The sequence below is a fragment of the Cervus canadensis genome, chromosome 16 (assembly GCF_019320065.1).
Source record: "Cervus canadensis isolate Bull #8, Minnesota chromosome 16, ASM1932006v1, whole genome shotgun sequence".
Lineage (NCBI taxonomy): Eukaryota > Metazoa > Chordata > Mammalia > Artiodactyla > Cervidae > Cervus > Cervus canadensis.
In genome coordinates this window covers 55,011,329-55,027,855 of record NC_057401.1, presented here as the reverse complement: position 1 = coordinate 55,027,855, position 16,527 = coordinate 55,011,329, and the positions used below count along the sequence as shown (strand labels likewise).

Here is a 16,527-nt window from a genome sequence, read left to right as displayed (position 1 = left end):
AGTCTGTGGTAACTAGATCTTGATTTGGGGGAATGTTAAAGTGATTCCAATTTATAATTATTCCATTAAAATTATTCATTAATTGAGCCAGCCCTGCTAACACCTCGTAGGTGCCAGGCTGTACACTAAAGTGTTGTATATTATGTAATTCTCAGACCAGCAGGGCGTTGTGGCTGTGGTTGTGCCCACTTTACAGGTGACGAGACTGCGGCCCTGCAGAGGCCAGCAGCTGCTAGGTGGCGAGGCCCTTGTTCCATCCTGACTCTGATTCCAGAGACGTGCTCTCACCTGCCAGCTTGGTCTACTGGAAAATATGAGATGTTGTAGCTTTCAGAGTCCTGTGGCACAGTTATTACCATTAAAACTTACTCTTGAATTAAAAAATTTAATGGTTTTGCAGAGCAGCAGCAGTTATTATATACAAGGATTAGTTTTGGGTTGGCATCTCTTATTCGCAAAGAGGTTCTCATAACCATATATTTATAGGGTTTTCTTCTTCACTTAAAGAGTTAGCCTGTGTTAGCTGAATACCTGATTGTTATTGTTCGGTCCCTACGTCGTGTCCTACTCTTTATGACCCCATGGACTGCAGCACACCAGGCTTCCCTGTCCTTCACTACCTCCCAGAGTTTGCTCAGATTCATGTCCATTGAGTTGGTGATGCTATCTAACCGTCTCATCCTCTGCTGCCCCCTTCTCCTTGAATACCTGATTCTCTCCTTTATTTTTAATCAGAAGTCAATATGAATTTCCTGAGTAGATTTATTCATCTGAAACTCAAGTAAATTTTTAAGAGGTTAGAAGGGTTAAGTTTAGTAAACAGGTATTCAGGAGATGCCACAGTTTTCCTTGCCTGTCTTCACGTTACAAGGTTGGCTTGGCGTTTCTGGGTGGTATCGGCTGCCATAAGTCCCTTAAAGGGGAGGGATGATTTCAGCTGTGTTCCAGGGCATCATCACACCAGGTCTCTCAAAAGCATGTTCGCTCTCCTGCAAATATTTGTGCATTGACTGGTTCCATTTCTTTGCCTGGGAAGATACAAGAGTTGAAATTTCCATTCCATGATCTCAGAGCTTCTCCTTAGTGCAGTATACTTTTGTTTCAGATTACCGGGGGAAGAGCTGAATAAGGAAAGTGTGTGCTCTAAAGAGTACAGTTATTTGAGCTAGAAGCTTGAACGCTGAGCGTTGGTACATGACCTGTGGTCGCCTACCTATTCTGAAAATAATTTTGTGCTCATAGTGTGGGGTTTTACCAGGGACTTTCAGAACAACAATTTAATTATTATATAACTTGCTTATTATAGTGGGCAAGCCTGGCTGAACTGAGAACGGCAGAAGCAAGGCAGATGGCTTGTGATGAACTGTTCACAAATGAAGAAGAGGAGTACAGCCTCTATGAAGCTGTAAAATTCCTAATGCTGAACAGAGCCATTGAACTCTATGACGATAAAGAGAAGGGAAAGGAAGTGCCGTTTTTCTCTGTGCTTCTCTTTGCTCGGGATACATCAAGTGACCCTGGTCAGCTGCTGCGGAACCATCTGAACCAGGTGGGGCACACTGGCGGCCTGGAACAGGTGAGTCGTGCCTTGGGGAGTACATTAGCCCAGAGCAGCAGCGTCAGCCATCAACCACTGCCTCAGTTTTTGTGGTCAGGAGCTCAGGAGCCGTGCAGTTGTGTGGTTCTGGCTCAGGGTTGCAGGAGGTTGCAGTTGAGTCTTGCTCAGGACTGCAGTCTCTGGAGGGCTCGACTGTGGCTGGAGGGTCCACCTCCAGCATGGTGCACACTCACCTGGCTGTTGGCGGGAGGGCTCAGTCCCTCACTGGTGGTTAGTTCCTTGCTGTGTGGGGCTTTCCATAGGGCTGCTCAAATGTCCTCCTGACACGGCAGCTGGCTTCTCTCAAAAGGTGCTCCAAGAAGACCCCCAGAATGCTCCAGTGCCTTCTGTGATCTAACCTTGGAAGTCACTCACTGGCACTTACACTAGGTTCTGTCTGTTAGAAGCAGATCAGGTCATTCTTCCCACGCTCAAGTCAGGCATGCTGAAGAATTGTGAGCATGTTTTTTTTTTTTGTTTTTTTTTAAAATTTATTTATTTTTAATTGGAGGATAATTGCTTTGGAATATTGTGTTGGTTTCTGCCATGCATCAACATGAATCAGCCGAGGGTATACATATGTCCCTTCCCCTTTGAACCTCCCTCCCACCTCCCAGCCCTCGAGGGTGAAACTGTTTTATAACCACCATGGTTGTCTCAGCCTGGACTTTCTCTTGTCGTGTGATGGGTGGGACCAGAACCCTTGGCTCCAGAAAGAAACCAAGCCCTGGGAAGGAGTCCTCTGAAGGGTCTTGTTTAATCTTGGCTGCTGTCATATTAGGTAGCATCCTTTAAAAATAGAAGTGGAGTCACTTTAGCCAGGAGAGCCAGCCTGCTCTTGGATCTTCAGCAGGTAGGCTAAGTTTGGGGTCTCACCCAGAGACCCAGTGTGGTGCTGTCCTGTGGGTCCCCCGTTGCTCACCACACTCTGCTTGCTCTCTTTCTTTGATGGGTTCATTATGTTGCCCTGAACAGCCTAAGTCCTCTAGTGGAATAGCCAACCATGTGAGAAGCATGGTTCGTGACATTGTACAGGAGACAGGGATCAAGACCATCCCCAAGAAAAAGAAATGCAAAAAAACAAAATGGCTGTCTGAGGAGGCCTTATACATAGCTGTGAAAAGAAGAGAATTGAAAAGCAAAGGAGAAAAGGAAACATATTCCCATTTGAATGCAGAGTTCCAAAGAATAGCAAGGAGGGATAAAAAAGCCTTCCTCAGTGATCAGTGCAAAGAAATAGAAGAAAACAATAGAATGGGAAATACTAGAGATCTCTTCAAGAAAATTAGAGATACCAAGGGAACATTTCATGCAAAGATGGGCTCAATAAAGGACAGAAATGCTTCTGTTAGCAGAAGCAAAAGATATAAGAAGAGGTGGCAAGAATACACAGAAGAACTGTACAAAAAAGATCTTCACAACCCAGATAATCATGATGGTGTGATCACTCACCTAGAGCCAGACATCCTGGAATGTGAAGTCAAGTGGGCCTTAGGAAGCATCACTACGAGCAAAGCTAGTGGAGGTGATGGAATTCCAGTTGAGCTATTTCAAATCCTAAAAGATGATGCTGTGAAAGTGCTTCACTCAACATGTCAGCAAATTTGGAAAACTCAGCAGTGGCCACAGGACTGGAAAAGGTCAGTTTTCATTCCAATCCCAAAGAAAGGCAATGCCGAAGAATGCTCAAACTACTGCACAATTGCACTCATCTCACACGCTAGTAAAGTAATGCTCAAAATTCTCCAAGCCAGGCTTCAGCAGTATGTTAACTGTGAACTTCCAGATGTTTAAGCTGGTTTTAGAAAAGGCAGAGGAACCAGAGATCAAATTGCCAACATCCACTGGATCATGGAAAAAGCAAGAGAGTTCCATAAAAACATTTTCTGCTTTATTGACTATGCCAAAGCCTTTGTGTGGATCAAAATAAACTGTGGAACATTCTGAAAGAGATGGGAATACCAGACCACCTGACCTGCCTCTTGAGAAACCTGTATGCAGGTCAGGAAGCAACAGTTAAAACTGAACATGGACCAACAAACTGGTTTCAAATAGGAAAAGGAGTACATCAAGGCTGTATATTGTCACCTTGCTTATTTAACTTATATGCAGAGAACATCATGAGAAACGCTGGGCTGGATGAAGCACAAACTGGAATCAAGATTGTTGGGAGAAATATCAATAACCTCAGATATGCAGATGACACCACCCTTATGGCAGAAAGTGAAGAGGAACTAAAGAGCCTCTTGATGAAAGTGAAAGAGGAGAGTGAAAAAGTTGACTTAAAGCTGAACATTCAGAAAGCTAAGATCATGGCATCTGGTCCCATCACTTCATGGCAAATAGATGGGGAAACAGTGGAAATAGTGGCTGACTTTAGTTTTTTGGGCTCCAAAATCGCTGCAGATGGTGACTGCAGCCATGAAATTAAAAGACGCTTACTCCTTGGAAGGAAAATTATGAGCAATCTAGACAGCATATTTAAAAGCAGAAACATTACTTTGTCAACAAAGGTCCATCTAGTCAAGTCTATGGTTTTTCCAGTGGTCATGTATGGATGTGAGAGTTGGACTTTAAAGAAAGCTGAGCACCGAAAAATTGGTGCTTTTGAACTGCGATGTTGAAGACTCTTGAGAGTCCCTTGGACTGCAAAGAGATCAGTCCTGGGTGTTCATTGGAAGGACTGATGTTGAAGCTGAGACTCCAATACTTTGGCCACCTGATGTGAAGAGCTGACTCATTTGAAAAGACCCTGATGCTGCGAAAGATTGAGGGCAGGAGGAGAAGGGGACGACAGAGGATGAGATGGTTGGATGGCATCACTGACATGATGGACATGAGTTTGGGTAAACTCCAGGAGTTGGTGATGGACAGGGAGGCCTGGCATGCTGCGGTCATTGGGTCGCAGAGAGTCGGACACAACTGAGTGACTGAATTGAACTAATCTGAGAAGCATCAAGGCTTTCCATTCAGAGTGCCACTTTCCTGCCTGCACGGCTGACTTGGAGCTTGCATTTTACTGGTTACACAGCAAAGAGCTAAGATGGTGGTCACTGCTGAGTCAGCCAGGATCGAAGATAAACTCTTTTAAAAAAAGTTGTTTGTGCTCGAAATCTGAGTTGCTTAGGTCTTTTGAACTGCTGCAGAGAGCTTGCACTAACAAGCCTGGTAGAGCATAGTTTGCGTATTAGACTTCTGTTAGTCCTTTCTGAGTCCCCACAAGTCTGCTGTAACATGTTTAAATAGCAGTTTTGTTGAAATATGATGTACATACCAGTTTACCCCTTTGAAGTGTGTAACTCAGTGGATTTTAGTATGTTTGTAGAGTTTTGCAGCCATCGTGGAGTCTAACTTTAGACCATTTTATCACTCCTAAAGGAAGCCTCATACCCTCACTCCCCTTTCTCCAGCCCTAGGCAACCACTAACTTTCTGTTTTTACAGACTTAGCTATCCTGAGCATTTCATGTAAATGGAATTTTATAATACGTGGTCTTTTATGACTGGCTTCTTTGAGCCTAATGTCTTCCAGATTCATCAGTATTGCAGCATGTATCAGTACTTCATTCCTTTTTATTGACAAATAATATTCCATTGTATGGATGTATCACATTTTATACATCCATTTCGGTTGTTTCCACTTTTTGGTGATTGTGAATAATCCTGCTGTGAACATCATGTACAAGTTTTTTGCAGGACATATGTTTTTAATTCTCTTGGGTATATGTTAATCTGGGAGTGGAACTGCTGGGCCACATGGCAATTCTTTGTTTAAAACTTTGAGGAACTGCCAAACTTTTTAAAAGCAGCTGCATTCTTTTATATCCCCACCAGCAATGTTTCAGAGTTCCATTTCTTCACATCCTTACCACATTTTTTTAAAATTGAGGTGAAGTTCATATAACACCAAAGTAACCATTTTAAAGTGTACAATTCACTCACTTTCGTAGATTTGCAGCGTTGTGTGACCTTTACCTGTGCCAAGTTCCGAAACAGTTTCCTTCCCCTGAAAGAAAGAAAACCTGGTGCCTGGGAGTCAGTCTCTCCCTGTGATCATCTGTCTATTTGATTGTAGCTGTTGCAGTGGGTGGGAAGTGGTGTCTCATTGTGGGTTTGAAATGCGTTCCCCTGATGACTTTGCATGTACTTAGTGGTATTTGCATGTCATCTTTGGAGAAGAATCTGTTCTATTCAACTCCTTTGGCCAGTTTTTAGACTGGTTATTGGCTTTTTTATTGTCAAGTTGAGAGGTTCTTAATGTATTCAAACCACAAGTCCCTTATGAGACCTATGACCCCGTCTTGATGACGTGTTTGATTATAATGACCCATACAGAACGGCAGGACCCACACAAGCAGCAGGATTGGGGCTGGGCCACAGTAGGAAGAAGGGCTCGGGCCAAGGCGCTGTGCCCCACGGGGACCCCAGAGCAGAAGTCGGGGGCCAGCCGCATCCTTCAGCCTTTGTTCTACCCGCAGGTCGAGATGTTCCTCCTGGCCTACGCCGTGCGCCACACCATCCAGGTGTACCGGCTCTCCAAGTACGGCACCGAGGAGTTCATCACGGTCTACCCCACCGACCCCCCCGGGGACTGGCCGGTGGTGACCCTGATCGCCGAGGACGACCGGCACTACAACGTCCCCGTCCGGGTGTGCGAGGAGACCAGCCTGTGAGCCGCGCTTGGACCGCCTGGCCACACGGCTGAGGGGCGCAGGCAGCCCCTCGCCAGGGCCTCGGGCCTGCAGGTCCCTGAGCCCGACCTTTGAGGACACCTGGGCCCAGTTAGCCTCGCCGGACTGGAATGTTCTGGGGACTAGCTTTGGCGAATCAGAAGTAACTGCGATTTCCCCCCACCCCCCGCATCTATGATGCAGTATGTTTCCGTGGGGGCCTTCAGAGCACACCTGTTACAAGGTGCAAACTACACCTCCTCCATAAAACACACAGTTTTATATCAGAGGAGTCACGTGCTGGACAGAAAAGCGTCCAAAGCGCTCTCTCATAGTAAACTGGCTTTCAGTTTTTTTTTTTAAGGTGGTAATTTTTGTTCTGGTGGTCACAGCGTCTGCAGTGCCCTTTCTCTACAACTATGCAATCAGTTCACATGGTAGAAGTGGGGGGCAGAGCCTGCCAACAGCCCAGCATCCCTGCTAGTCTCACCCAGCAATGGTTGGAATTCACATGTTAATTAAAGCTGTTATAAGCCGAGTGTCTAATAGAAGAATCAGAACTGGGTCCAAAAGTGAGCTACTTAAAGGCTAGAGAAGGGGCTGCAGGAGGAAGGCAGCGGCCCCAGGACATTGTTGCTCTGCCAGGATGTGCCAGGCGCCTGTGGTCACGGACACCCCGGCTTGGGAGCCTGGTGCGGGGGTGGGTGGTCGGCGGGAGTGGTGGTCGGCGGGAGGGGCTGTTCCTTCATCTGCAGTTCCACAGATTCACCATCATCTAGTCAGAGTCAAGCTTAGACCCGTGTGCATTTTTATAGGAAACCAAGGCCAATTGATGAGTTTCTGGAAAGTGCTTCCATTGCCAGGTTCCTGTCTCACATCTGTTGGAGGGGATCAGTAGCAGCAGAGGCTCTCTGGTTTTCATGAGTAAGTTTTCAGTAGAAGGATGTGCTTGTCACTGATTGCAGAGGCATGGCCGAGCTGCACCCGCCCTTGGTCGGGTTTGGGATGCCCCGGGGAGGCAGCGTCTGGCCACGAGTGGTGGCCTGCCTGATCAGTCACAGGCTAGGGTGGTGCCTGGCGGGCGAGGGTGGGCTCGGGCAGCCCAGCTGAGCCTTGTCTGCATCAGGGCCTGAATCCCCGTGGTGCATGGACACCTCACTCTTTCAGACTATCAGCGGCACCTGGATTGGCTCAGTATTTGTGGAGATGGTGTTACCCTGAAGTACCAAGCTTTATTCTATAATTATAAATTACAGTCTTTATGTGGTTTAATATAATATAGTTGATAAGCTATCTAATCTGTTCTCCCTCCCCCCGCCCCCCAGGGACAGAACTTTTGTGAAAAATGTAACTTTTGCTTTCACTTAAAAATCAAAATTTTCTGTTGAGAAAAAACTCAGAGGACACATAAGACTATGCAGACTCTTACACGTGTATGCCTCCCATTACCTCATCAATAATATTCACATTTTGGTAGATACTTAACTCATTAGGGTGTTTGAATTGAATTTTACTCTAGATGTGTGTGAATGTATTGGAGAGGCTTTGTCTTTCACTGTGAAATGCAATGGTGCCGCAAATAATAAGGTACCTAGAAGCCAAATGAAAATAATGACTTCCTGTTGGCTTGGATGCTTCACTTTATGTTATTTGATTTTCATGCAGCTTACAAGAGGAAATGCCTACCAGATCATTCTTGAACATATTTAAAAGCACAACTTCAGACACGTCAGTTGTACAAGGCAGTTGGTGTCTGTGTCCATCAAACCGCTGGCAGATCGCCTCTGATGAGTTTAACAATACTCATGATCTCTGCATTTTTGAGAATGTTCTAGTCTTAGTGAACTTGATCTGGGCTTCTGGGTAGCTCATTTACATCTCATACTTTTTTCTTGTTCCTGTGTATGATATTGTTAGAGTGTGTGCAGAAATTGTGGTCTTAACTACCCCATTGACAAAAAAAACCTCAAAAACGTGCATTTAAGTTGCTTTCTGTCCCAAGGCCATATTAGACTCTACCCTCAGACTGTCATGCAGGTTTAGAGGGATCATAGCATCAGAGAAGTAAAGCTCTCAAAGAAACAGTACTTCAGGAAATGTAGATGCTCAGCGAACTTTAAAAATACATTTTTTTGTTGCAGCATGCAACTATAGTTGCCCAGAGTTTTAATTCCATTTTTCATTCTTGCTCTTGGCCTGGTTGGGTGACATCAGTAGAATTGAAATTGAGTTGAGACCAAAATGGATTGAGGAGGATAATTTACTTAAGAGGGGAATCTCTAAAATGGTAAGAGTATTTCCGAAAAAGGAAGGTAATAGGAACAACACTTTGCTTACTTTCTATCGCAGGATTTATTGCAAGAGTTCAGTGGTTTTGGAGCCCTCTGATCTTAGCAGAAAGAAGATACCTGCCTTGAACAGGTGTGACGTATACCTTTGAGCTCATTTAAGGTGCATTAAACCTAAAAAGACTTTCCCTGTAACAAGTTCCATGGAATTAAAACTGCTCCTTTCTGTCTTCCCCCTCCTCACCTGCGTTTACAGCTTCCATTGATTTCACTCCATTAGAGAGAGTCGTGATGGTGCCAGTTGAGAACAAGATGCCAGTCTTGAAATGTCAGTTCCTCTTCCTTGGAGTTCAGCATATCTGAAAACACCTTAAAGGCACAGAGCAGGGTTGACCCTGCTCTCTACATAGAGCCATTTACACTTCTGTTATACTGTTGTACATTCGATTAATGTCTGAAGTTTTCTTTGATTATGGAAACAGACATCCCGTTGGTATTCTGTCGTCATTCTTTTTCCCTCCAGTTCTAGGGCTTTTGTCAAGTAAAATCTCAGACCCTTTGAATCTCGCCCCACTGTCAGAAAAAACACCTTTGTTGGTGTTTGTGTGCTTGTTTTTCCCTTGTTTATTTTTCACAGGGCTGTGTTAGCCTTCTGCCCTCTTCCCCTCAGGGCGCTCTTACCTAGGAGCCTGTTGTCCCCTTTCTGAGGCGCTTCCAAGTGGTGACGGCTAGGTGCCGTCTCAGCTTTGAGCATCCGGCTTCCTGACGTTGCAGCATAGACGTCAGACAGACCTCCTGACTGTCTCCTTTGTGGTGGTAAAGTTTGATCTCGTTCCTGTCTGTCTTTCTAAAGCAAAACTTTGCAGGTATACCCCCTTTGAAAGCCAGACAGTTATTTTCAGAAATGCAAACCTCCAGGGAATTTTACTTGTACGCATACACAAAAATACATGGATGCCTTTTTTTAAATGATCTATATCAGTTAAAAACCAATAAGAATGTGTTTGGAGTGAATCTGAAATGTCTGTGAAAGATATGAGTCCCCACATAGTTGAGCAAAGTCAGGGCACAATATCAAAATAATTTTGCCAACTTACTGATCAGAAACGTTTCAGTTTTACTTAGATAACAAATCACTGGCCACAGGCGTTAGTTTTTGTGAAAATCCCCCAGTCAGTAATGTGTTAAAATGGCCCAAGAACAGTAAGGAGTGAGCTGAAGAGGGATGAACAGATTTTAGATGAAAAAATGCCTTTGAAAAACAAAATGGATGCCTACAGACCTCCTCAGCTTAAGTTAATAAAAGGATAAAAATCTGAACCAACTCATACCACTTCTGTGCGTGGATTCTGCAGATTCCTTTTTCTGAATTTGAAGCCCCCTGTGTAACAGAAGTAGACTGCGTAATGCTGAGCTCTTAGAAAACCTTCTTGGGGGTCTCTTCTGAGGGGCTGGAGAGACCAGGAAGCCAGTGCTGAATCGTGCTGTGAAGTGGGACAACGGGCAGCTGATGATCAATACTTGTAACTGATCCAGGGAATAACTTGGAGCCACGAAAAGCACAAAACTCAGCTGGCGTGGCTGCCTCCAGCCCTGGTGGCCACGAGGGGAGGGTAGGCTCGGCCGTGACCAGAACGGGCGGGGGTGTGTTCATGAAGATGCCTGCTCTCTGGTCTGCAGTCAAATCACGATGATGTTCTGTGTGCGAGGTCCCACAGCCTGAGACCCTGCGAGTTTGGGAGGGTGGAGGTGAGCTGTCCCTTTTGCCTTTTTTTTTCCCCCATGCTGAATTGCAATTTATTACTGGAAATAGTGGAGGGTGTTAGTAGGTATCATTAAATTCTCCAGAGTGGTCATAAAGTCTGGAGATAACATAATTGTATTGAAATGTGTTATCAACAAACCACTTACTACATTTCTATCTGTTTCCAGGGGTCTTCCCTAGTGGCTCAGGGGTAAAGAGCCTGCCTGCAATGCAGGAGATGCAGCTTCAATCCCTGGGTCAGGAAGATCCCCTGGAGAAGGAAATGGCCACCCACTCCAGAATTCTTGCCTGGAAAATTCCATGGACAGAGGAGCCTGGCGGGCTACAGTCCATGGGGGTCGTGATAGCATCAGCGCACGACTTAGCGACTGGGCAAGGCCAGGCTGTGACCTCATGGCTCTCTGTGTGTTTCCATACCTTGCGTGCTCATTGGTAGCCAGAGCTTCTTAATAGAGCACTGAGGAGAGCCTTATCTTATTCTGTTGATTTCTCGGGTGTAGGTGTGGGTCGGGTGAAACTGCCAAAACGCAGGAGATCCAAGGAAAGGATCCGAGACTCTAGATTAAACCAATCTTGGCAGCCTTTTTCCCAGTAACCAGGGGTGGTTGAGTTCAGTTCTGAACTTCAAAATAATTTTTTTTTTGTACTCAAGACCTTTTCTATAATGAAAAAATGCCTTGACTTGTCGTCTCACAAATGGTGCTAAACTACGGTACTCCTTCCAGGAGCCAGGGCAGTCTGTGGTAATGTTGGTTACTTCTGAGTATTTCAATGTGGGAAGAAAGCCAAAGTGAATGTATGTAGTGAGCTCCCTTCTCGCTTCCATTGTCTGTAAACATGTTTTGGTCTCGCCACTGGGTTTTCGCGGCCTCTGATTCTGTGTTGTGAATTAGCAGAGGATACCCACCCCTTGTCTGTCCATAGTGGCAGTTTTCCTTCCCCATCTGCCAGGCTGCCTAAGGAGGGCAGACAGGAATGCAGTGTGAACCTGGCTGCCTCGTCTGTCTTGGCTTATTTTAGCAGAGTGTCCAGTTTGCACTCTTTAAGATGTCAGCGTTTGTCAAAAACCTCATCTGCTCTGAAAACCGTGCCCCTGAGGCTCCCATCAGCCTGGGACCACGGTCCCACCTGCCTCCAAGGCGGAGGTTTCCTCATTGACGCGTTGAGTCCTATCTTTACTGTCAGAGGCCAAGCCAACTCGGGTTTTGCTGTCAATCCCCTGTAGCAAGCCTGGCCACAAAGGACTGTAAAAACAATAACTAAAAATAAAAACTCAGAGAATGAAAACTCGGAAACCTGGCTGTGTTGCTCTGGTTAAATGCCTGACTTTGAGGACCTGGGAGACTGGGGTTCGGTGCTTTAACTTTCCAGCACTACCAGGACAGACCTGTGATGCCCGACGACTTTTTGGTGCTGAACTCTCAGGACATGATCTCTGCCCAGATTAGGTTTGGTCTTGGGCCTGGATTCAGTCGAACAGTCCCATTACCCGCTACGCAGGGAGCTGGGCCGGTTACCCCGCTCCCTCGGCTCAGTCCTCACCTCCACGCCACCTGCTCTGGGGTGGGTGGGGTAGAGCCAGGTGCAAGCCCTTCGCGGAAGCTTCAGGTGCATCCCCTAGACCTGCAGGGCAGGGCTGCAGTCATCATCCAGACCCAGCCTTGGCTGAGTGTTTGCCAGGGAGAGGCCCGCGGTGTGTGTAGCATTCCTATGTGTTCAAGAACCATCTAGACTGGTGGATGGAAATGCCCCAGCCTGTGCGACAGCAAGAACCTAACGCTGTATGAGTCAGGCGGCCACTGAAAGAGGTCAGTAACGAGAAAAGGGGGCAGACTGTCGGCTTTCAAAGGTCTTCTGGGGGTCAGAGATGAGCCAGCCCCTGCCTTCCTGTGAGTCAGAGAACTGAGTCTTTGCAAAACGGTGCTGTGCTTCTGAAGACCCCACCACTTAGGGGCTGGGCATCCAGAGAGCAGCAGTGCCAGGCTGGTGAGGGGCAGCGAAGGCATGCCCGGGCTGAATAGTAAGCGGGCTCTTCTTCCTTCAGTGCCCCGTTCAGTTGGGTAACGAGCCAAAGTGAAAGAAAGTGAAAGTCACTCAGGCATGTCCAAGTCTGCAGCCCCATGATCTATACAGTCTGTGGAATTCTCCAGGCCAGAATACTGGAGTGGGTAGCCTTTCACTTCTCCAGGGCATCTTCCCAACCCAGGGATCAAACCGGGGTCTCCTGCATGGTAGGTGGATTCTTGACCAACTGCGCTCTCAGGGAAGCCCAATGAGCTAAATGTCAGACGTAAATACACTTTTCCCTCCTCTCGTGTGAGTCACGGGCCTCTTCTCGATTTCGAGGGTAGTGTTTCAGGCCTGGTTCCTCCATGCCCGCCCCCACCCCCATGGTGGGACGTGTGGAGAAAAACAGGGTCCCAGACTGTGGATCCTGGGACGCCCTCCGGAATTACAGCCATCAAATGATGAAGAAAGTACCAGCCGTGTTTGGTGTATATAAAATGAGAGCGTTTATATGTATATACAGTATTCTTGCCTGGAGAATCCCATGGACAAAGAGGAGCCTGGGGGGCTACAGTCTGGGGTCGCAGGGTTGGACACGACGGAGCGCACACAGCACACACAGTTGTGTTCCCACTTGCCATCGCTCCCTTGCTTGAAACCTGGGTGTTCCTTCTGCAGATTCTCCAAATCGTCTCCCCTTCCCACTCCTCCTACCCCCGCCTCTGGTCTGGGCTCTGTGGGAGTGGCCTGGTAATGACCTTCTGACTTGCTGAGTCTGGAGGGTTCTCTCCAGACTCCCGGCCCTCAGCACAGCCCCAGAGGCAAAGCCAATTTGGCTCTGGGGTGGGACAGCCTGGGGTGACCCTCTCCTTAGCTCCTTAGGGCTGAAGGAGGATGTTTCTGCCACCTTCTCACCACCCTGCAGCCCCCAGCCCTGCACTCTTGCAAGATCCTCCCAAGAATGGTGGAGAGGTACGGTGAGGGTGGTTTTTCATTCTCTGCTACAATTTGGATTATTCAGTAAAGCTGAGGCTTCTGTCTTCCAAATACCCCTCTATGGCCATCTTACCCAAATCCAGGTGTAGTTACGCAGAAAACACTGCCGTGCTGGGCCGTTCACGTAGGAGATGGCACTCCTTGGAGCATCAGAGAGAATGCTGAGAAAATAAAAAGCAAACACGCCATGGGCATTGTCTTCCATGTTTGTGAAGTTCGCATCCTATTTGTGCTAGATGGTGAGGAGCTGTGATACACTCTGAGGTTTAAAAAAACCCTAGGTGATTAACACCATTGATTATTTCCAGTTTTCTCAATTATGATAGTGCTATAATGAGCCTTCTCGTTCATCGGTCTTTTTATGCATCTCTAAATTGACCCAGTTCAAGGATCCTCCAGCCTTCCCTCAAAAAAGTTTCAAGAATTTCACCCTCATCACCTGCTCCTGCTTCATTGTCCCTTGGGTGACACTAAGGGTATTTTAACTTTAAACTTTGACTACCTGGCAAGAAAAAAAAATGAAAAGAGAAAGACATTTAATGCTTTTGATTCTCATAATGGTGAACATTTTTCCTAGATATTTGTGGGTCAGTGGTATTTCTTCTCTGCCTTGCTCTTCTACATGCTTTGCCCATGACATTAACCTCTTTCCTAGCTGAGTGTGAGCTTGAAACATCTCGCCAGATTGTCCTCTGTGGAGATGACGCTGACTGATACTTCACTGCAGAGCAGGAATGCCAGTTTCCTCAGGCCCTTGCCAACACTGAGCTCCGTCAAACTTTGATCTTTGCTGAGTCGATAGCTGGCCTTTCAATGTATGTTCCTTCCCTTGAGGAAGCCTGTTTCCCTTTTGTAGAAGCTGTTCATGGGTCATTTTCTGGGAGCTTTCTGCTCATGCCCTTTGCCCAGCGGTTATATTCTCTCACTAGGCAGTTGTATGTGAGAATACTTTGGGCTGTCCCATCTGTATTTCACAGATTCAGGGCTGGGAGCTTCCAGCAGGGAAGTCCAGCACAGGGGCTCCCAGGGATCTGTGTCGAGTGGCAAGTGACAGCAGCTGGCTCAGGTTATCTTAGTTTGTGGAGGGATCAACCTTAGTGACAGAAAGAGGGGATTGGAGGTGACAAAGGCCGCAGGAGACAGGGCTGTTAACGAGGTGACCAGGGATCAGAGCGTGTTCGGGGAAGGAAGGTGTGAATGAATTCATTCATTCACCGAAGAATGTCTGTTCTGGGCAGGCACCTGCCAAAACCAGGGCTGTGAGACGAGCTGGTCAAGGCCTCCTCTCGCCACCCCTCCGGTTCCCTCCTCCCCAACCCCGCCTGCCCCTTGCCCAGATCAGCTGGACCGGGGGTCGAATCACTGATCACTTCCTGCCCTGTCTGGAGCTGGAGCAGGAGGAAGGAGGCTGGTAGGGCAGAGGGTGAGAGATCTCTCTCTTCATAGTTGCTGTCTTGCACCGGCCTTACTCCCAGGCCTGCCCAGGGCTCAGCTCTTGTCCCTTCCTTCCCACACCAGGTGTTTCCACGGATCTTGGAGAGCCCTCTGACTCCAGCTCAGGGCCTCTCCTCGGCGGTTCCTGCGCAGTGGCTGAGGGTCCCTCCCGTGGCCCACCACTTCCTCCTTTGCAGCTCCAAGAATCCAGTGTCACCTCCAGCCTCTCTTTCTGAGCCCCGTTCACCCACTCAGGACCTCAGATCCCCTCCCCGCCCGCCGGTCAGCTGGTTGATCTGTGCGGGCCAAGCCTGGTTCACAGGAAAGAACTTAGCACCTTCTGTCATCAAACGCGGCACAGGCCCCTTCTCCGGTGACTGTCTTCTGTCAGATCTGACCATCCTGGCGGACACCCGTTCACGGAGTGCCCGTCATTGTAGGGGCCCATCTCAAGTTCACTGAGTGTCTCTAGAGCCCTGCCCTTAGGCCTAAGGTGTCAAGACACACACCCCCCCCATCCTCTTCCCCACCACACACACATGCACACACACCTCTGAGGAGAGAAAGGGATCAGTGAAATTCTGCAAAGAAACCATCTCTACAAATTCTCTCTCTCTCTTTTTTTAAAACAAATTCTCTTTTTAAAATATCTCCTCTTGGGCCTTTGATGCCCTCATGGTGAATGAGGGATGAAAGTGGAAATGGGTGCTAGAAGGAGGCATGGTGTTAAGAGGCTTGGAGCTGGGGTGCAGACCACCATCAGGGGGTCCCCGTTTTGTGTTGCTGCTTCTCCACGGGTGTTAGCATCCTCCTTTCTGGCCCGGCCCTTGTTTACTGCTTGTCACCCAGACTCAGTGTGATGCCCACTCAGGTGAGTGCAGAGTCCTCCTTATAACACACCAATGCCTAGTGAGAGAGAGGGAGGGCCAGCCTGGAGGAGCAGGGTTTGATGGGGCAGGAGGAGGTGGGCAGGCTGCTGGGAACGGTTGTGCAGGTTGCACACTGCCAAACTGGATGCCATTCATGGTCCAGGAGGACACGTGAGCTTGGAGAAGGAAAACTATTTTGGAGGCTTTTAGCATCCAGGCCTTAGTTGACCAGGAGCCCCTGAACTAAGCAGTGAAACTGCAGAGGAAGCAAGAGATGTGAGAGATGGGGGAGAGAGAATCACAGGGTGAGTGACTTGACTGAGGGAGGGGCAAGACGCAGTGTGGGTTGGTTTCTGGGTGGGTGCTCATGTGATTCATCTAGTCTGGAGACAGCGTGGGAGGGGTGGTGGGGGAAGGGTGCCAAGGCCCCTGGGGGACCCCTCTGAGGATGGGTTGAGTGGTGACTGGACTGCAGCTCTGGAACAAGTCAGGGCTAGCAAAAGAGCCCCGGGGATCCCCAGCGTGCCCTTGGAGTTGGAAGCAGGCCCAAGTTAGGTCACCCAGGGCATGCATGTAGGACTAGATTCCAACTGAGAAGGGAACCGGTCTGGGGCCCAGGCTGTGGACGCCACTTCGAGTCTTTTTAAGGAATTAGATGGAGTTAGGTAGCTTTGAAGAAACAGGTGGAGAGTGAAGAAGGCAGTTGACGTCTGCTCAGTGGCTGCACTGGGGGAGAGGCAGAAGTATAGAGCTGAGCTAGGACGTGGCATTGCCAGGCATTGGGCAGAAATTGCTTTTTGACTCCATCACCCATGAACCTGGGAGCATCTGTCCTGACAGGGCCCCAGGACTGGGGGAGACCGGAGCTGACCACAGCCAGCTCTCGTCAGCCATTGACCTTT

General features: G+C 47.9%; 1 protein-coding gene across 1 annotated transcript in view; it reads left to right on the top strand.

The window, feature by feature from the left end:
* The window catches only part of OTULIN (OTU deubiquitinase with linear linkage specificity), a 36,351-nt gene extending 24,737 nt beyond the window's left edge, over positions 1-11,614 (top strand). Inside the window, exons 6-7 of the mRNA XM_043489078.1 lie at positions 1,307-1,576; positions 6,075-11,614. Of these exons, the coding sequence (XP_043345013.1) occupies positions 1,307-1,576; positions 6,075-6,269 (465 nt within the window). The 3' untranslated portion in view covers positions 6,270-11,614. The remainder of the gene's footprint in view (positions 1-1,306; positions 1,577-6,074) is intronic.
* Positions 11,615-16,527: the final 4,913 nt, after the last annotated feature.